General features: G+C 40.1%; 1 protein-coding gene across 7 annotated transcripts in view; it reads right to left on the bottom strand.

The window, feature by feature from the left end:
- The window catches only part of LOC128691368 (uncharacterized), a 159,608-nt gene that overhangs the window by 56,148 nt on the left and 80,695 nt on the right, over positions 1 to 22,765 (bottom strand). For 6 of the 7 annotated variants that reach the window (XM_070091558.1, XM_070091560.1, XM_070091556.1 and 3 more), the window contains one exon: positions 5,814 to 5,912. The exons of the other annotated variant lie outside the window; for it this stretch is intronic. In XM_070091558.1, the coding sequence (XP_069947659.1) occupies positions 5,814 to 5,912 (99 nt within the window). The remainder of the gene's footprint in view (positions 1 to 5,813; positions 5,913 to 22,765) is intronic. 7 annotated transcript variants of the gene reach the window in all.

Here is a 22,765-nt window from a genome sequence, read left to right as displayed (position 1 = left end):
AACGATTACCTCCAAATGCGACCAATTATGTAAGTGTATTTATGTAAGTGCATTTGTACGTGTATGTTTGGGGGTCTGAAATGAATAATCTACTTCACAATATTCCTTATGGGAATAAATTCGGTCAGTACTGGCACCTGAACATACTTATGGAGTGAAAAAATATCGTTAACCGGGGGTCCACTGTAAATACCATACAAAAATACAGTGCAAAGTCGCTGTTTTAATCCCAAAACACGGTCAGTTTTTTTTTTTTCTCATTACGCAGTGTGTGCTGCAAGATTTTTTTTATAATGCGCACACTGACCACATAGACCCATTCTTTCATATGTAGGCCTACCAGCTTTCTCTCACTAGATTTGAGGGCGCTAGAATTTAGGCGTACTAGTACGTGAAAAACCCTGGTGCCTAAGCCGTACTAGTACATCCGAAACCCTGAAAGGGTTAAAGAGAGAGAGAGAGAGTTTGCATTGAGCTGGAAGCTAAACAATATTGTATTATTATTATTATAATCACTATTATTATTTTTTTTTTCAACAAACCGGCCGCATCCCACCAAGGAAGGTGGCCCAAAAAGAAAAACGAAAGTTTCTCTTTTTTAATTTAGTAATTTATACAGGAGAAGGGGTTACTAGGCCCTTGCTCCCAGCATTTTAGTCGCCTCTTACAACACGCATGGCTTACAGAGGAAGAATTCTGTTCCACTTCCCCATGGAGACTATTATTATTATTATTATCATCATAATACAAACACTTTACTTTGTACACAATGTAAAGTGTTTGTATTATGGTATAATACAAACGTGTTTGTTTACATCTCAACGTCTCTGTTCTCTCTCTCGTTTATTTGTTTTATCTCATTTACTCACCTCACACCCTACATTAACCCTTAAACTCTCCAAACGTAGATCTACGTCCACATGCGTAACGCTCCGACCTTGATTTTCCCCAATTGAAAGCATGTAAAAAAATGTAGATCTACATTCGAAGCCCCCCCCCCCCCCCCCCCGCAGGTGGACGTAGATCTACGTTTAGACAGTTTAAGGGTTAAGACTAGAAATACTTTAAAGAAAGTACAGTGAATCATCAGTTTTTGGCCCATGCGGAAATCGTACAATTCGCATTTCGAGTATTTTCAGTAAAATTTCCCCCCAAATTTCATACATCCGCTCAGAAATTGTTAGTACCAGACACATGCGTCTAGGCCGCTCATACATTCATGACTCACTCCTGGGCACATTAAATGTCTTATTTTAGGTTAATATAGACATTTTCATTTATCCACATATGAAATTTTCTTCAAAATTATATAAGAAACATGTTACACAGCATATAAACATGCAATGTTTATATGCAGTGGAGGGTAAACATTACATTTTCTCTGGTCCAGCGTTAGAGAAAACTGTATGAATCTGTGTTGGTCCAGTAACCGCCCTTAATACACAAGCTTTTGTTTACAATTCTTGGCATGAATTATTCATTACTTCTCCCTTTGTTTATGATGGCATGTAAAGGTAGTTGTTAGAAATGATTAAACTCAGTGAACAGGGTATGTTGATGGTAATAATATGGCTGTGGGTAGCAGTGTATGTAGCCAGTAGGTAGGGGTTGGATGTGAATGGTCAGGATGTGGAAGAGTTGGCGGAAAACCACAGGGAAGAGCTAGCAAGTCTTCAAGGTATGTAATGTTCATTTATCATTAAAATTAGTCATTTATATTTATTTCTGTTTCCTGTATGTAAAACTATAGTTATTCTCTATAAAATGTATTTTTTTGTAAATATTTTTGAGTGTCTAGAAAGGATTAATTGAATTTACATTATTTCTTATGGGAAATATTACTTCGGTTTTTGGCCAACCTTCTACAACAGATTAATTGTGAAAACCAGGGGTCTACTGCAATGTGTGAACTGTATATGCATTTTATCGCTCTGGGACGCTTTAAATGTTAAGTGGATGGGGTGGGGTGGCCTGGATGGTTACCATACCTAAGACACCTGATTTCTTACTGTAAACACTACTCATCTCACCCTACATTAAGACTACAAATATTTTAAGGTAAGTAATGAGTGTACTATATGTGTATTTTACTTTTTGTTTTTAATGACTAGTTCTATTGCTAACTTAATATATGTTAGTGTAAACTTGTTATCTAGCATTTATATGCATTTATAAGGGGAAAAAAGGGTGTTCCACTTCACGGCGATTTCAGCTTTACGGCGGTAGCCTGGAACCCAACCTGCCATATAAGTGGGGCCCTACTGTATATGAAACTGCAATTAATAGTGAAGAATCCTCCTTCCGCAAGCCACACATGTCATAAGAGGTGACTAAAATACCGGGAGCAAGGGGCTAGTAACCCTGTTCTCCTGGAAAAATTACTAAATACAGTGGACCCCCGCATAACGATGGCATCACATAGCGATTTTTCCGCATACCGATTACTTTTATCGCAAAATTTTTGCCGCGCATACCGATTAAAAACCCGCTTACCGATTTTCGTCCGAGACGCGTCCAATGTGCCCTCAGCCAGCCTCACATGTGCCGGCCGTCCCATTGTTTACCAGCCAGCCTCCGCGGTAACATCCAAGCATACACTCGGAATATTTCGTATTATTACAGTGTTTTCGGTGCTGTTTCTGGAAAATAAGTGACCATGGGCCCCAAGAAAGCTTCTAGTGCCAACCCTGTGGTAAAAAGGGTGAGAATTAGTATGGAAATTAAGAAAGATTTTGAAGGGTTTGGGGCTAACCCTGAGAAGCCTATGCCAGTTGTGGAATCCATTGTGCCTACTTCAAAGATTAAGGAAATGTGTGCACAGTGGGTTGAACTGCAAACCTTTATAGATGAAAATCACCCTGACACAGCTGTTGCAAGCCGTGCTGGTGACTATTTCAATGACAATGTTGTGGCCCATTTTAGACAAATCGTAAAGGAACGGGAGGTACAGAGCTCTATGGACAGATTTGTTGTGCGACAGAGGTCCAGTGACTCTCAAGCTGGTCCTAGTGGCATTAAAAGAAGAAGGGAAGTAACCCCGGAAAAGGACTTGCTACCTCAAGTCGTAATGGAAGGGGATTCCCCTTCTAAACAGTAAGAAGATAATGCTCTCCCCTCCTCCCATCCCATCAATCATCACCAGATCTTCAATAAAAGTAAGTGTCATTTAATTGTGCATGCCTTTTTCAGTTTGTGTGTATTAAAATTAACATTTCATGTGGTAAAAAAAAAATTTTTTCATACTTTTGGGCGTCTTGCACGGATTAATTTGATTTCCATTATTTCTTATGGGGAAAATTCATTCGCATAACGATTATTTCGCATAACGATGAGCCCTCTTGCACGGATTAAAATCGTTAACCGGGGGTCCACTGTACAGTGGACCCCCGCATACCGTCGGCATCACATAACGTTCAATCCACATACCGCTTGCTTTTATCGCAAAAATTTTGCCTCGCATACCGCTCAAAAACCCGCTCACCGCTCTTCGTCCGAGACGCGTCCAATGTGCGCCCTTAGCCAGCCTCGCATGTGCCGCCGGTGGCATTGTTTACCAGCCAGCCTCCACGGTAACATCCAAGCATACAATCGGAACATTTAGTATTATTACAGAGTTTTTGGTGATTTTATCTGCAAAATAAGTGACCATGGGCCCCAAGAAAGCTTCTAGTGCCAACCCTACAGCAATAAGGGTGAGAATTACTATAGAGATGAAGAAAGAGATCATTGATAAGTATGAAAGTGGAGTGCGTGTCGCCAACCTGGCCAGGTTGTACAAGAAACCCAAATCAACCATCGCTACTATTGTGGGCAACAGAAAGGCAATCAAGGAAGCTGTTCTTGCCAAAGGTTTAACTGTGTTTTCGAAACAGAGATCGCAAGTGATGGAAGATGTTGAGAGACTCTTATTGGTGTGGATAAATGAAAAACAGCTAGCAGGAGATAGCGTCCCTCAAGCGATCATAAGCGAAAAGGCTAGGAAGTTGCATGAGGATTTAATTAAAAAAATGCCTGCAACTAGTGATGATGTGAGTGAATTTAAGGCCAGCAAAGGTTGGTTTGAGAGATTTAAGAAGCGTAGTGGCATACATAGTGTGATAAGGCATGGTGAGGCTGCCAGTTCGGAACACAAAGCAGCTGAAAAATATGTGCAGGAATTCAAGGAGTACATAGACAGTGAAGGACTGAAACCTGAACAAGTGTTTAATTGTGATGAAACAGGCCTGTTTTGGAAGAAAATGCCAAGCAGGACCTACATTACTCAGGAGGAAAAGGCACTCCCAGGACATAAGCCTATGAAAGACAGGCTTACTTTGTTGATGTGTTCCAATGCTACTGGTGATTGCAAAGTGAAGCCTTTATTAGTGTATCACTCTGAAACTCCCAGAGCGTTCAGGCAAAAGAATGTCCTCAAGGAGAATTTGTGTGTGCTGTGGAGGGCAAACAGTAAGGCATGGGTCACTAGGGACTTTTTCTATGACTGGTTACACCATGCATTTGCCCCCAATGTGAAACATTACCTAACTGAAAAGAAATTAGAACTTAAGTGCCTCCTGGTGTTAGACAATGCCCCTGGTCATCCTACAGACGTGGCAGAGCGACTTTATGGGGACATGAAATTCATTAAGGTGAAGTTTTTGCCTCCTAATACCACTCCTCTCCTGCAGCCCATGGACCAGCAGGTTATTGCAAACTTCAAAAAACTGTACACAAAAGCTCTGTTTGAAAGGTGCTTTGTAGTGACCTCAGAAACTCAACTGACTCTAAGAGAGTTTTGGAGAGAGCACTTTAATATCCTCAATTGTGTAAACCTTATAGGTAAGGCTTGGGAGGGAGTGACTAAGAAGACCTTGAACTCTGCTTGGAAGAAACTGTGGCCAGAATGTGTAGACCAAAGGGATTTTGAAGGGTTTGAGGCTAACCCTGAGAATCCTATGCCAGTTGAGGAATCCATTATGGCATTGGGAAAGTCCTTGGGGTTGGAGGTTAGTGGGGATGATGTGGAAGAGTTGGTGGAGGAGGACAATGAAGAACTAACCACTGATGAGCTGATAGATCAACTTCAACAGCAAGAGGCCAGACCTGAGGAAACTGGTTCGAAGGAGGGGAGAGAGAAATTGAAGAAATTGCCTACTACAAAGATTAAGGAAATCTGTGCAAAGTGGCTTGAAGTGCAAACCTTCATGGATGAAAATCACCCTCACACAGCTATTGCAAGCCGTGCTGGTGACTATTACACTGACAATGTTGTGAAACACTTTAGGGAAGTCATAAAGGAACGAGAGGTACAGGCCACTATGGACAGATATGTTGTGCGAAAGAAGCCCAGTGACTCTGAAGCTGGTCCTAGTGGCATTAAAAGAAGAAGGGAAGTAACCCCAGAAAAGGACTCGACACCTCAAGTCTTAATGGAAGGGGATTCCCCTTCTAAACACTAACACTCTCTCTCCCCTCCTCCCATCCCATCAATCATCACCAGATCTTCAATAAAAGTAAGTGTCATGTAATTGTGCATGCCTTTTTCAGTTTGTGTGTATTAAATTAACATTTCATGTGGTAAAATTTTTTTTTTCATACTTTTGGGTGTCTTGCACGGATTAATTTGATTTCAATTATTTCTTATGGGGAAAATTCATTCGCATACCGATCATTTCGCATAACAATGAGCCCTCTTGCACGGATTAAAGTCGCTATGCGGGGGTCCACTGTATACAAATTTGAAAAACTTCATGAAAGTGTTTCTTCTTTTTTGGGTCACCCTGCCTTGGTGGGAGACAGCTGGTGTGTTAAAAAAAAATCATTGGTATACTCACCTTAATAGCCTGTGCTGGAAATGTGAAGAAGTTTTTGTGAACATAACGCAGACATGAGTAATCACAATGATGAGTGGTACCATAGTCCACAAAGAATAGCTGAAAAAAAAGTAACTAAATTGTCATTTAAATCCTATTAAAAAAATTTCAGTATAGTATACAAAAGAGAAAAAAGTTTAAAATAGGAACAGGAGTTGAAGCTATTTATGGGCTAATATGAGTGACAAATTTAATACATGAAATCATTCAATTAAGAAGCTGCCACCTGTCATCCTCAGAGTAGATAAATAAAATAATACACTACCAAAGTAATCTAGGTAGTGGGTTCGTAGACAACAACCATCCAGGGAGATACTACCATCCTGCCAAGTGAGTGAAAAAGAAACCTGTAATTGTTTTATATGGTAGGATTGCTGGTGTCTTTTTCTGTCTCATAAAGATGCAAGATTTCAGGTATGACTTGCTACTTCTACTTATACTTAGGTTACACTACACTTGCATGTACAAGCATATACAGCCTCTCCTCACTTACCAATGGAGTTCCATTCCTAAAACCATATCGGTAAGCGAATTTATCGCTAATCGAGGAATCACCCCTTACTGACACTTCAAACTGTCATCACCCAAAATTAAAACAATCAGTTTTATGTTTGCTGAGAAATTCCTTTCAATCTGTTTATTATTAATGGTAATACAACATGAACAGGAAATGTATGCATAGCTGATTACTTGGGATTTTTTTTTTTTTTTTTTTTTTTTTGAGAAAATTGCATTTTTTGCAGTCTTTGCATAGGATAAGAGTGATCTTTTATAGTTACCCTTTAAGCACACAGCACGTAACGTTTTCTGTAATGGTCGCAATCACTTTTTTTTTATCCCTTCCCCCTCCAATACTTCTCTATGTAAGTTTTTATTAATTTGGGCATCTTTATCATGCTTCTACATAATTTATTTTTTTTTTTTTTTTCAACAAGTCGGTCGTCTCCCACCGAGACAGGGTGACCCAAAAAAGAAAGAAAATCCCCAAAAAGAAAATACTTTCATCATTCAACACTTTCACCACACTCACACATTATCACTGCTTTTGCAGAGGTGCTCAGAATACAACAGTTTAGAAGCATATACGTATAAAGATACACAACATATCCCTCCAAACTGACAATATCCCAAACCCCTCCTTTAAAGTGCAGGCATTGTACTTCCCATTTCCAGGACTCAAGTCCGACTATATGAAAATAACCGGTTTCCCTGAATCCCTTCACTAAATATTACCCTGCTCACACTCCAACAGAACGTCAGGTCCCAAGTATCATTTGTCTCCATTCACTCCTATCTAACACGCTCATGCACGCTTGCTGGAAGTCCAAGCCCCTCGCCCACAAAACCTCCTTTACCCCCTCTTTCCAACCCTTTCGAGGACGACCCCTACCCCTCTTTCCTTCCCCTATAGATTTATATGCTTTCCATGTCATTCTACTTTGATCCATTCTCTCTAAATGACCAAACCACCTCAACAAACCCTCTTCTGCCCTCTGACTAATGCTTTTATTAACTCCACACCTTCTCCTAATTTCCACACTCCGAATTTTCTGCATAATATTTACACCACACATTGCCCTTAGACAGGACATCTCCACTGCCTCCAACCGTCTCCTCGCTGCTGCATTTACCACCCAAGCTTCACATCCATATAAGAGTGTTGGTACTACTATACTTTCATACATTCCCTTTTTTGCCTCCATAGATAACGTTTTTTGACTCCACATATACCTCAACGCACCACTCACCTTTTTTCCCTCATCAATTCTATGATTAACCTCATCCTTCATAAATCCATCCGCCGACACGTCAACTCCCAAGTATCTGAAAACATTCACTTCTTCCATACTCCTCCTCCCCAATTTGATATCCAATTTTTCTTTATCTAAATCATTTGATACCCTCATCACCTTACTCTTTTCTATGTTCACTTTCAACTTTCTACCTTTACACATTCTCAAACTCATCCACTAACCTTTGCAAATTTTCTTTAGAATCTCCCATAAGCACAGTATCATCAGCAAAGAGTAACTGTGTCAATTCCCATTTTGAAATTGATTCCCCATAATTTAATCCCACCCCTCTCCCGAACACCCTAGCATTTACTTCTTTTACAACCCCATCTATAAATATATTAAACAACCATGGTGACATTACACATCCCTGTCTAAGACCTACTTTTACCGGGAAGTATTCTCCCTCTCTTCTACACACCCTAACCTGAGCCTCACTATCCTCATAAAAGCTCTTTACAGCATTTAGTAACTTACCACCTATTCCATAAACTTGCAACATCTGCCACATTGCTCCTCTATCCACTCTATCATATGCCTTTTCTAAATCCATAAATGCAATAAAAACTTCCCTACCTTTATCTAAATACTGTTCACATATATGCTTCAATGTAAACACTTGATCTACACATCCCCTACCCACTCTGAAGCCTCCTTGCTCATCCACAATTCTACATTCTGTCTTACCTCTAATTCTTTCAATTACAGTGGACCCCCGCATAACGATGGCATCACATAGCGATTTTTCCGCATACCGATTACTTTTATCGCAAAATTTTTGCCGCGCATACCGATTAAAAACCCGCTTACCGATTTTCGTCCGAGACGCGTCCAATGTGCCCTCAGCCAGCCTCACATGTGCCGGCCGTCCCATTGTTTACCAGCCAGCCTCCGCGGTAACATCCAAGCATACACTCGGAATATTTCGTATTATTACAGTGTTTTCGGTGCTGTTTCTGGAAAATAAGTGACCATGGGCCCCAAGAAAGCTTCTAGTGCCAACCCTGTGGTAAAAAGGGTGAGAATTAGTATGGAAATTAAGAAAGATTTTGAAGGGTTTGGGGCTAACCCTGAGAAGCCTATGCCAGTTGTGGAATCCATTGTGCCTACTTCAAAGATTAAGGAAATGTGTGCACAGTGGGTTGAACTGCAAACCTTTATAGATGAAAATCACCCTGACACAGCTGTTGCAAGCCATGCTGGTGACTATTTCAATGACAATGTTGTGGCCCATTTTAGACAAATCGTAAAGGAACGGGAGGTACAGAGCTCTATGGACAGATTTGTTGTGCGACAGAGGTCCAGTGACTCTCAAGCTGGTCCTAGTGGCATTAAAAGAAGAAGGGAAGTAACCCCGGAAAAGGACTTGCTACCTCAAGTCGTAATGGAAGGGGATTCCCCTTCTAAACAGTAAGAAGATAATGCTCTCCCCTCCTCCCATCCCATCAATCATCACCAGATCTTCAATAAAAGTAAGTGTCATTTAATTGTGCATGCCTTTTTCAGTTTGTGTGTATTAAAATTAACATTTCATGTGGTAAAAAAAAATTTTTTTCATACTTTTGGGCGTCTTGCACGGATTAATTTGATTTCCATTATTTCTTATGGGGAAAATTCATTCGCATAACGATTATTTCGCATAACGATGAGCCCTCTTGCACGGATTAAAATCGTTAACCGGGGGTCCACTGTATAACCCTACCGTATACTTTTCCTGGTATACTCAGTAAACTTATTCCTCTATAATTTTTACAATCTCTTTTGTCCCCTTTCCCTTTATATAAAGGGACTATACATGCTCTCCACCAATCCCTAGGTACCTTCCCCTCTTTCATACATTTATTAAACAAAAGTACCAACCACTCCAACACTATATCCCCCCCTGCTTTTAACATTTCTGTCATGATCCCATCAGTTCCAGCTGCTTTACCCCTTTTCATTCTACGTAATGCCTCACGTACCTCCACCACACTTACATTCTGCTCTTCTTCACTCCTAAAAGATGGTATACCTCCCTGGCCAGTGCATGAAATTACCGCCTCCCTTTCTTCCTCAACATTTAAAAGTTCCTCAAAATATTCTCGCCATCTACCTAATACCTCCCTCTCCCCATCTACTAACTCCCCTACTGTTTTTAACAGACAAATCCATACTTTCCCTAGGCTTTCTTAACTTGTTTAACTCACTCCAAAATTTTTTCTTATTTTCATTAAAATTTCTTGACAGTGCCTCTCCCACTCTTTCATCTGCTCTCCTTTTGCACTCTCTCACCACTCTCTTCACCTTTCTTTTACTCTCCATATACTCTGCTCTTCTTAAAACACTTCTGCTTTGTAAAAACCTCTCGTAAGCTACCTTTTTCTCTTTTATCACACCCTTTACTTCATCATTCCACCAATCATTCCTCTTTCCTCCTGCCCCCACCCTCCTATAACCACAAACTTCTGCCCCACATTCTAATACTGCATTTTTAAAACTATTCCAACCCTCTTCAACCCCCCCACTACTCATCTTTGCACTAGCCCACCTTTCTGCCAATAGTCGCTTATATCTCGCCCGAACTTCCTCCTCCCTTAGTTTATACACTTTCACCTCCCTCTTACTTGTTGTTGCCACCTTCCTCTTTTCCCATCTACCTCTTACTCTAACTGTAGCTACAACTAAATAATGATCTGATATATCAGTTGCCCCTCTATAAACATGTACATCCTGGAGCCTACCCATCAACCTTTTATCCACCAATACATAATCTAACAAACTACTTTCATTACGTGCTACATCATACCTTGTATATTTATTTATCCTCTTTTTCATAAAATATGTATTACTTATTACCAAATTTCTTTCTACACATAGCTCAATTAAAGGCTCCCCATTTACATATACCCCTGGCACCCCAAATTTACCTACTACTCCCTCCATAACATTTTTACCCACTTTAGCATTGAAATCCCCAACCACCATTACTCTCACACTTGATTCAAAACTCCTCATGCATTCACTCAACATTTCCCAGAATCTCTCTCTCTCCTCTACACTTCTCTCTTCTCCAGGTGCATACATGCTTACTATAACCCACTTTTCACATCCAATCTTTATTTTACTCCACATAATCCTTGAACTTATGCATTTGTAGTCCCTCTTTTCCTGCCATAGCTTATCCTTCAACATTATTGCTACTCCTTCTTTAGCTCTAACTCTATTTGAAACCCCTGACCTAATCCCATTTATTCCTCTCCATTGAAACTCTCCCACCCCCTTCAGCTTTGTTTCACTTAAAGCCAGGACATCCAGTTTCTTCTCATTCATAACATCCACAATCATCTCTTTCTTATCATTTGCACAACATCCACGCACATTCAGACTTCCCACTTTGACAATTTTCTTCTTTTTATTCTTTTTAGTAATCTTTACAGGAAAAGGGGTTACTAGCCCATTGTTCCCGGCATTTTAGTTGACTTTTACAACACGCATGGCTTACGGAGGAAAGATTCTTATTCCACTTCCCCATGGATATAAAAGGAAAAGTAATAAGACCAAGAACTATTAAGATAAAATCAAAGAAAACTCAGATGAGTGTGTATAAATAAACGTGTACATGTATGTGTAGTGTGACCTAAGAGTAAATATGATAGGTAGATAACCTTTACTGATAGTAATATTATATTTTTTTGTATTATTATTAACACATCAGCCGTTTTCCACCAAGGCAGTGTGGTCTGAAAAATAAAAGCTTCCATCATCATTCACTCCATCACTGTCTTGCCAGAGCCATGCTTACACTACAGTTATAAAACTGTAACATTAACACCCCTACTTCAGAGTACCAGCACTGTACTTCCCATCTCCAGGAATCAAGTCCAGTAGATAACCTTTATTGATAGTAATAGCATAATTCTTTTTCTTCTTTCAACAAACCAGCCGTATCCCACCGAGGCAGGGTGGTCCAAAAAGAAAAACAAAAGTTTCTCTTTATAACCCTTAAACTGTCCAAACGTAGATCTACGTTTTTTTCAACATTTGAAAGTATGTAAAAAACGTAGATCTTTTTTTTTTAATTTGAAAGCGTGTAAAAAAACTTTGATCTACTTTTTTTATAGTATGTATGTACATGTATATTTAAAAATATGTAAAAAAACGTAGATCTACTTTTGGAGCACTACACATGTGAACGTAGATCTATATTTGGACAGTTTAAGGGTTAAATTTAGTAATATATACAGGAGAAGGATTTACTAGTCCCTTGCTCCTGGCATTTTAGTCACCCTTTACGACACGCATGGCTTACGGAGGAAGAATTCTGTTCCACTTCCCCATGGAGAAATAGTATAATTATACAATATTTTATAGTGCCATGAGTCACATTTCCACATGCCATGATGAGCCATGAATTACCAAGAGACCATCATGCCTTCTCCCCAGGGCCGGATTAAGAGGTCTCCGGGCCCTAGGCTATTCAGATTGGCGGGGCCCCTTTGAGTTACGGGTAAGCGAAGCGACCCCTTCCAGCTTGGGGGTGCGGGGGGGTCGGTGTGAGCCTGTTTAAGGTCTAATTAAATACATCCTGGCTATTTAGATTAAATTTAATAGGGAAAGTACATCAAGACAACCAAAACCATTTACCAACAGCCATTATAACTATCTTGTTAAATCATGCATTTTAAAGAGAATAAACTCAAGACAGCATAGTATTACTAGATCATGCTATTAAAATAGTGACATCATGTACCTATTATATTCAGCATAACCACTACAGCCCTATTATTCCCTTTATAAATCACTGACCATTATTGTTATCATTGCATCATGCATAAGACTATCAAATCATATAAACTCAAGAAAGTAAAGAATTGTTTATATTCACAGGCACTTCTTAAATAAACTTTTTTCTGGATTTCATATTGGCAAAATCATCAATTATATTCTGAAAATCAATATTTCTTGTTAGATCAGACTCAATGGTCAACAAGGCTAGGTTACACAATTTGTCTTGGCTCATTGTTGAACGGAGCTGGTTTTTCACTCCTTTCAAAACAGAAAATGAACGTTCTCCTTCACAGTTAGTAGCTGGAAGTGTTAGGTAAAGGCGATACACTATGTCAACATTAGGGAAGGTTTCTGAGATACCTGCATTTCTTAAATGTTTCAAAGCAGCTGAGGGCGCACATTTTTCAGGTGGAGCTTTAATCTGATTCATATACCCAGAAAAATTAACTATTTCTTCAACAAATGTGTCCTGAACATCTGCTGAAAGGTATTGTTGCAACTTTAATGCAGCTTCTCTCAATTCTGCATCTGGCATAGTAGTAATTTTGAACAGAAATCCATACTTGTCATTGAGATTCTGGTAGATTTCTTTTCTTTTCACCAATTCTGTAATCAGTGAATCCAGAATGACGAAGTATGTAGCTGTCTTACATTTCTGCCTTGGTAGCAACACAATTTCATTGTCTGGCTCTTCAAAATTGCGTTTCCTCTTCCTTGACCGCTGATGATCAGCCCGGTAACTGTAGTCTTTCACTAGCAGTTTAGCTTTCTCTTCAAACATTTCAAAAGCTTCATCATTGCGAAGTGAGCTTACAAATTCCACTAAGCCTGCATAGAGGTTAGCACAAGTAGCCATTTCAATTTCAATTTTCTGAAGTGTCTTGTTCGTGGCATTTAACCGTTCCAGTATACAGTCCCAAAGCACACAGAGTAAGGCCAAATCAAAATCTCCCAATTTTGATGCTAAGCTGGCTGCTTCGCTTCTTGTAGTTGCTGTCTGGTCTTCATCCTCTGCTATTTGAATCAAAGCAGAGCGTATTTCAGCAAAGCTGTCTTTCAAAGCATGTGTTGCATCATGCTGTGCTGACCACCTTGTTGTTGATAATGATTTGATGACATCTCCATGAATGGTTGACTTGAGTATACTCCACCGATGCGTTGAAGCAGAGAAAAAATTAAAGAGTGCTTGTAAAAGTCCAAAAAATGAAACTGCAGCGACACAACACTCCGCAGCACATGACCCAACAAGATTAAGAGAATGTGCTGAGCAGGGCACATATTCAGCAAGTGGGTTGATTTGCATGATACGGGCTTGCAATCCATTATATTTACCCGACATGTTACTTGCATTGTCGTAGCTCTGGCCACGGCAATCCATAATAGAGAGATCATGTTCAAGCAGAGTATCCAGTACTACATTCATCATTGTTTCTCCATCATGGCCTGAAAGAGGAATGAATTTTATAAAGCGCTCTACAGGCTTACCACTGGAGTCGACAAAGCGAACAATGAATGTCAATTGATCTGTATGTGAAATATCTGGTGTTGAATCTACACTTATTGCAAAGTATTTTGCAGTTTTCACAGCTGCTATGATGTTATTGAGGACCTTCTTAGTCATCAGTTCAATAAATTCATTGCATATAGTAGATGACATGTAAGATACAGTGCCTCTTCCTGCATTCCCAAGGCGTGACACATGATTTGCTAAGAATGGATCGAATTGTGCTAACAGTTCTATGATCCCTAGGAAATTGCCATTGTTTTCCGAACCAAAAACCTCTATTTTCTCCACGGAAAGCAAGTCCTCTTAGAGCTAAGAATTTTACAACAGCAACAACTCTTTCTAGAACTTTTCTCCAATAAGAGCGCTCTTTTTCAGTTTGATTTTCCAAATGAGAATCCAATAAGCCTTTTTTCTGTGCACGAAATACACTGGCTAAAATGCAGCTCCTGTGAGTGGTGCTGTTTTCATGTTCCTCGAAACGCTTGGAATTTTTCCAGTCATTGAACCTCTGTGTGAAGGTATTTTCTTTGGTAGAAAATAGCTTGCATGCTGAACAGTACACTTTTCCTGAGCTTTCAGAGTATACCATCCATGATCTTTTCACAGTTTCTGAATTTGCAAGCTTCCTATAAAACATAGATGACTTTAAACAATGACAACTTCCATCATAAATCCTTGCTGATTTCCTAAAGTCAATGTTCAGAGTTTGACTGAAGTTTTCTGCAATGAAAGCATTACGTAGAGAATCTGGGATTACATTTGGCCATGAGGCAGGATCTTTTAAGACAAATCCTGTGGATGAAATGTCCGTTGAGACATTGAGAGGAGACACAAAAGTAGTAGATGCTGGCTGAGAAATAATGGAGGGAGGGCTTCCTGTATGATCTGACGTATCTGCAGATTCAACTGTACTGGTAACATCAGAAACTGTTTTCGTGAGCATGTCTGTGATCTTTCTGCAGCTTCCTACATCTTTCTTTTTCTGTTCTTCTTCTTGAATTTTCTTCTTTCTTTTCTGTGACCCACTCGCATAAGAACGTCCAACATCACGTTCACGAGATGCCATAATGAGGATGTATCACTGTCTGTAATCATGCAAATACAAATTTTTCATTATCAATTAGTATTATTAATTTTTTAATTATTAATTTTTTTTTTCTGTCAATTGGGCGGATATGGCCCTTGTAGCCCCCTTTCCTCTGGCTGCGCATCTAAAAATTCAAAACGTTACCATAGATTACGTTAGTGATTTGGGCTACGAATATTTTACTAATTCATCCTCCTTGATCTCCAATTTACTTAAACAGAAATCATACTGAGTCCAAGAACAATGCACAATGGTATTTATATTACCATTTTCATAACTAAACTAATCATTATGTTTTGCATGATATATGGCCTACCACCATAGATAAGGACATGAGAAATAAAGAATGCAGGGACAATTTTCAGTTTCACCCAACCAACGATTTTCTGATGTGGCTTATGTGTTTCTGGGGAAATATGTAGTAAATTAATTGATGTTCTACATCACTTGCGTCGCAACTTGAAAACTAAGCATTTGCGACAGAAGTGATGTAGAACATCAATCAATTGAGATCTGTTATTGAAATGATAAAGACTTAAAGACAGGACAAAGTGCTTTTAAAACCTACAAACGGAAGTCAGTTTGCATTTTCAGGTTTTTCTTTATAGTATTTTTACCAAAAATGCGTCTTTACTGGTCCATGCGTCTTTACTGGTCAAGTAACCCTATCAGGTACCTCCCTTAACATTTAGAGGCGAAAACAAACATTTATCCATACACATCAATGTCTATCAACAACACTTCAGTTAATTTGTCACAGTACAAGTCTAGATAACGTGTAATTACTACAGAAAATTGGAGAGGAATCTCCCATACTCCCCCATTAGCGGGAAAACACAGCTGTTCTGATGTAAACAAAGGCGTGTTGAGTGTTGCCATCTATGGTTAGGTTTATTTATTTTTATTTTATTTTATTTCATTTTTTATTTTTGTTTTGATTAATTTTTAAAAATCAATTTTACTCTCCAAACACTTGAACTTTTTAGGTAGGGACCCCTTTGCACTTGTACCATGTGCGCAGTCTTGGATGAGCCCCTGAACCCCTTGGACCGCGGGGCCCTAGGCAAATGCCTCGTTTGCCTATGCGGTAATCCGGCCCTGCTTCTCCCTCTCACATAGCTCCACCCACCTCTACCCACCCTTCAAGCCTTGGCTTGAATAATTAACCCTTTGACTGTTCTGGTCATATATATACGTCTTACGAGCCACCGTTTTCGACGTATATATACTCATAAATTCTAGCGGCTTAAAATCAAGCAGGAGAAAGCTCGTAGGCCCACATGTGAGAGAATGGGTGTGTGTGGTCAGTGTGCACCATATAAAAAAAATCCTGCAGCACACAGTGCATAATGAGAAAAAATAAACTCCGACCGTTTTTTTTTAATTAAAATGCCGACTTTGTGGTCTATTTTCGTATAGCATTTATGGCTGTACAGTGGACCCCTGCCTTACGAATGCATCGCGTTAGGTTAAATCCGCCATACGAAGCACTTGAACGCAAAAATTTTGCCTCACCTCACGATAAAAAACTCGCCTTACATGATTCGTCCAGGAGGCATCCCACGTGTGGTCTCAGCTGCCCCATGGGTGCCAGTGTTTACAAGCCAGCCAGTGTGGTCACATCTAAGCATACATTCGGTACATTTCACATTATCACAGTGTTTTTAGTGCTTGTAACTGCAAAATAAGTCACCATGGGCCCCAAGAAAGCTTCTAGTGCCAACTCTGTGGTAAAAAGGGTGAAAATTACTATGGAAATGAAGAAAGAGATAATTGCTAAGTACGAAAGTGGAGTGCGTGTCTCGGAACTGGCCAGGTTGTATACCAAACCTCAATCAACCATTGCTATTATCTTGGCCAACAAAATGGCAATCCAGGAAGCCGTTCTTGCAAAAGGTGCAAGTTTGTTTTCAAAAGAGATCACAAGTGACAGAAGATGTTGAGAGACTGTTATTTGTGTGGATAACCGAAAAACATATAGCAGGAGATAGCATCTCTCAAGCGATCATATGTGAAAAGGCTAGGAAGCTGCATGGCGATTTAATTATAAAAATGTCTGAAACTAGTGGTGATGTGAGTGAATTTTAGGCCAGCAAAGGTTGATTTGAGAGATTTAAGAATCATAGTGGCATACATAGTATGATAAGGCATGGTGAGGCTGCCAGTTTGGACCAATAAGCAGCTGAAAAATATGTGAAGGAATTCAAGGAGTACATAGACAGTGAAGAATTGAAACCTGAACAAGTGTTTAATTGCAACAAAACAGGCCTGTTTTGGAAGAAAATGCCAAGCAGGACCTACATTACTCAGGAGGAAAAGGCACTTCCAGGACATAAGCCTATGAAAGACAGGCTTACTCTTTTGATGTGTGCTAATGCTAGTGGTGATTGCAAAGTGAAGCCTTTATTGGTGTATCACTCTGAAACTCCCAGAGCGATCAGGCAAAACAATGTCCTCAAGGCTAATTTGTGTGTGCTGTGGAGGGCAAACAGTAAGGCATGGGTCACTTAGGGACTTTTTCTATGACTGGTTACATCATGCATTTGCCCCCACTGTGAAAAATTACCTAATGGAAAAGAAATTGGACCTTAAGTGCCTCCTGGTATTAGACAATGCTCCTGGTCATCCTTCAGACTTGGCAGAGTGACTTTCTGGGGACATGAGCTTCATTAAGGTCAAGTTTTTGCCTCCTAATACCACTCCTCTCCTGCAGCCCATGGACCAACAGGTCATTTCAAACTTCAAAAAACTCTACTCAAAAGCTATGTTTCAAAAGTGCTTTGAAGTGATCTCAGACACTCGGCTGACTCTAAGAGAGTTTTGGAAAGATCACTTTAGTATCCTCAGTTGTGTAAACCTTATAGGTAAGGCTTGGGAGGGAGTTACTAAGAGGACCTTGAACTCTGTTTGGAAGAAACTGTGGCCACAATGTGTAGAAGAAAGGGATTTTGAAGGATTTGGGGCTAACCCTGGCTGAGAGGGTGCCAGGCGGTCCTTTGTCTGCCCACCCGCCTCGCCACGAGGTCCATGCACCATGCCACCCCCCCCCCCTTTCCTAAATCCCAGCATACACTTCTTCATGATCACTATCACTATATAAAGTAAAAGGACACAAGTGCAACTAATGTGACATTTTTATTGTGGCAATGTTTTGTTGCAACCCCTGAATGGGTTGAAATGATTATTATGTATATATATATAATTATCTTTTCATATAATTTTATATTGCTTATATTTGCGATAATAGCTAAATTGTAAATGTATTGCTTTATATTATTATTTGACTTAGTTATGTTGTTAGGTAGGATGTAACATATTATGTGCTCAGTTCAAGTCTTGATTGTCTAACTACTGTAATTATCGCTCTTTGCTCGTTTCCCTGCCGGCTTCTTGCTGGGCAGTACTGTCCACGGAGCTATCACGTGATCAAGGGGGGGGTGTCCTCACCTCGCCTGAAGTATTCAGTCTGGTCTAGACTCGCTGGGTGGTTGGACGTATTCCAGACAAAGTGCCTAAATCTCCCTTATAGGCCCTTGTTGGAAGACCGTCTCTTGTCTCATTATTGTTAGTTCTGCGAGACTCTGTTCACAGAACATTGTATAGACTTAGTGATTTTTGACGTTGTACTGAGGTTGTGTGTCGCATAGACACTCAAAACAACTCAGGTCCTGAGCTGTAGCTTCTGACCTAATTTGTACTGGTATCTGTGTATTATCACAGTCGGGGATTTTCTTATGCTGAACTTAGATTCAGTAGTATGGGAGTTTTGTGACTTTTGTGGAGGATCTGCAGATGGTCCCTACTCAGTGTCGTTATATTATCTCCTTGTTCCTGATTGTGTCGCAGTTGCTTGTTATATTGTTGTTCGGCTTATCAGTCATTTTATTGTTCAAGCAGACTGTTCTGATTGCCAGTTGGTCAAGAAGTTAGTTTATTTGAGGACTTTGTCAGTCACTTGTTTAAGTCTAGTCGAGGCGTGAGACATAGCGAACTACTTAGAGCACTTACACACAAACTTACTTGTACATATTTGTAATATTTATTAAATGTTAATGTACCAGACGGTACTTAAGAATTATAAATGTGATATGTGCTTTCAGCACAATAATATTGTACACGAGAGAAGTGATATTATTTTAATTACTGTGATTAATTTAATTTAATTTGATATACGCCTAGACAACTTAATGGCTAATAAATTTATTAAATTTTAATTTCTCTAGTTAGTAGCCTACCAGTTGTAATCCTGAAGCACTATTGAATCATACTGAATTCTAATGGATAATTGGACAAGTCACAAGGATACTGACTAATTGTTACGAAAACCCAGTAACAGGCTGGATGCTAGAAGGGCAGTCCTTTCCAGTATTCACTGGAGATCTCTAAGCTTTTAGAATCACGTTTTTTGTAACATGTTTTGCTCTCCAGGAGCTTTGACAAAGCTCCTGGAGAGCAAAACATTGCCACAATAAAAAACGTCACATTAGTTGCACTTGTGTCCTTTTACTTTACATATTGTCGGTAATTCTACCAACTTTATTACTATCACTATCAGTGGCTGGGGATTTGGATCATGACCTGCCACAACCCTTGCCACCGACTGCATATGGCACACTGCCTGAACGTAGGTTACGATGCCTAAAAGTACGTTTCACTGGGGAATAATGATAATCAATTTCACTGGACGAATCGTCTATGGGCATAAAATCGATTTCATCATTGTCACACATAAGTACGATAAGGCACCTAAACTACCGAGAATGGTCGAAGGCCCTTGATCCGTATTCCCTCGAACACAGGCGAGAGAGATACATGATAATATACAATTGGAAGGTCCTGGAGAGATTGGTACCAAACCTGTACATAAAAATCATTCCCAATGAAAGCAAAAGACTCAGCAGGAGATGCAACATTCTCCCGATGAAAAGCAGGGGCACCACGAGTACACTGAGAGACAATACAATAAGTGTCCGGGGCCCAAGACTGTTCAACTGCCTCCCAGCATACATAAGGGGGATTACCAATAGACCCCTGACTGTCTTCAAGGCACTGGACAAGCACCTAAAGTCAGTACCTGACCAACCGGGCTGTGGTTCGTACATCAGCTTGTGTGCGGCCAGCAGTAACAACCTGGTTGATCAGAACTTGATCCACCATGAGGCCTGGTCTCAGACCGGACCCCAGGGGCGTTGACCCCCGAAACCCTCTCCAGGTAAACTCCAGGTATATCACCATAACACATGGAAAATGATAATTTCCTCTTGTGGAGTTGCCTTTGGGTAGTAACACTACCAACCCCAGAGGTGCTGGGCTGAGGGTCTGGTATGGCCACACTGTCCACACTGGCCACCCCAGAGGTGATGGGCTAAGGGTCATCTGGGTTATCATCAAAAGTTTCACTAACTCCTTGATCATTAGTGGCCATATAGGTGTCAAATCCACTAAACTCGCATTCTGTATCACTTTCCGAGAATAGTAGAGTGTTAATACGACAAGGCGTGAGTGAATCAAGGGGGTTTGCCATGATGTTGACCCAAGATGGAGCTGAAACTAACTGGTGTTACCATGTGGTACCCTGGCATCCCCAATTTTTTTTATACTGCACACACTGAGTGCGCAGACCCATTCTTTTGTGTCTAGGCGACTCAGGCCTATCGCGCCAATATTGAAGGAATGAAAAATAAAACGGTGATCTACGTTTGGAGTGCTATGCACGTGAACGTAGATCTATACGTGGACAGTTTAAGGGTTAAACCACTCCAGAGCGATTGTTATTATTATTATTATTACTACCATCAACATACGGTGGAACCTCGGTTTTCGTAATTAATTCATTCCAGAAAGTCTGACGAAAACCAAATTCAACGAAAACTGAAGCAATATTTGCCATAAGAAATAATGTAATCCACTTAATCTGTTCTGGACACCCAGAAGTATTAACAAAAAATACAATTTATAGAGAATAACTATAGTTTTACATACAGAAAACAATGAGAAATATATATAAAGGACTAAGGAAATGGATAAATGAAAATTTAACATCACTTTTAGCTTTACTGAAGACTCTTGTTGGAGTATGGAAGACAGCGAGCAGGGGAGAGGAAGGAGAGGTTATCTCTACCACCATCACTACCACCCTCTACTACAACCACTACCACCCTCTACCACAATCACTACCACTCTCTACCACCATCACAACCACTACCACCCTTTACCACCATCACAACCACTACCACCCTCTACCACCATCACTACCACCCTCTAACAACCACTACCACCCTCTACCACCATCACTACCACCCTCTAACAACCACTACCACCCTCTACCACCATCACAATCACTACCACCCTTTACCACCATCACAACCACTACCACCCTCTACCACCATCACTACCACCCTCTACCACCATCACAACCACTACCACCCTTTACCACCATCACTACCACCATCACTACCACCCTCTGCCACCATCACAACCACACACTACCAACGAGTGTGGTCGTGATGGTGGCAAAGCCAGATTGACTCAGAACACGTGGGATGCTTTGTGTTGGCGCGGGCAGACACGTTCGGTACGGCAGAGCACTGTCAACTCGACGAAAACTGAGATGAACAAAAACTGGGACAAAATTTTGACAAAAATGTCATCAAAAACCTAAATCCAACGAAAACCAAGGCAAACAAAAACCGAGGTTCCACTGTACCTTGTTCACTGAGTTTAATCATTTATTAAGCTGCCATGAGAGATACAGAGAATGTAAACACAGACAAACACACCAGCTAACCCCTATACTGTAAACTTCTTTTATACTTCTTCCATTTTCTTCTTCCAAGAACTGCTGCACTTCTAACTAGTATTGTGCACCCTATAGTACAAGACAGAGTTAGAAGTGAAGCAGCATTTGGAAGAGGAAAATGGAAGAAGTTCACAGTAAAGGGGTTAGCTGGAGTGTTCATCTGTGTGTTTACATTCTCGGTCTCTCTCATGGCAGCTTAATTAAGAAATGATTAAACTCAGTGAACAAGGTATGTCAATAATAATAATAATAATACAGTGGTACCTGAATTTGTTCCCATAAGGAATAATGTAAATTAGATTAATCTGTTTCAGACCCCCAAAAATACATTTACAAAACCACTTACATAAATAAACTTACATAACTGTTCACGTTGTGAGCTGTTCGTATCCTGAGGTACCACTGTATCGCCGAGTTTAATAATTTCTTAATTAAACTGTCATGAGAGACACTGAGAATGTAAACACACAGACGAACACACCAGCTAACCCCTTTACTGTGAACTTGTTTTGTACTTCTTCCATTTTCCTCTCTTTCCTCTTCCAAGTGCTGCTGCACTTCCATCTTGTACTGTGGGGTGCACAATCAAGTACAGTGGACCCCCGGTTTACGATATTATTTCATTCCAGAAGTATGTTCAGGTGCCATTACTGAACGAATTTGTTCCCATAAGGAATATTGTGAATTAGATTAGTCTATTTCAGACCCCCAAACATACACGTACAAACGCACTTACATAAATACACTTACATAATTGGTCGCATTGGGAGCTGATCGTAAAGCGGGGGTCCACTGTACAAATTTATAGACAAAATATGGAGACTTGGAGATTGCTTGATACTGAGACCCATCACTAACCCCATTACAATGAAGTTCTATTGTACTTCTTCCATTTTCCTCTTCCAAGTGCTACTGCACTTTTATCTTGTACAGGTCTCCCTCAACATTCACGTTTTCAGC

This window comes from Cherax quadricarinatus, chromosome 36, assembly GCF_038502225.1.
Source record: "Cherax quadricarinatus isolate ZL_2023a chromosome 36, ASM3850222v1, whole genome shotgun sequence".
In the NCBI taxonomy this organism is placed as follows: Eukaryota; Metazoa; Arthropoda; class Malacostraca; order Decapoda; family Parastacidae; genus Cherax; species Cherax quadricarinatus.
The sequence above is the reverse complement of the archived record's forward strand: the minus strand, read 5'-3'. Positions and strand labels throughout refer to the sequence as shown.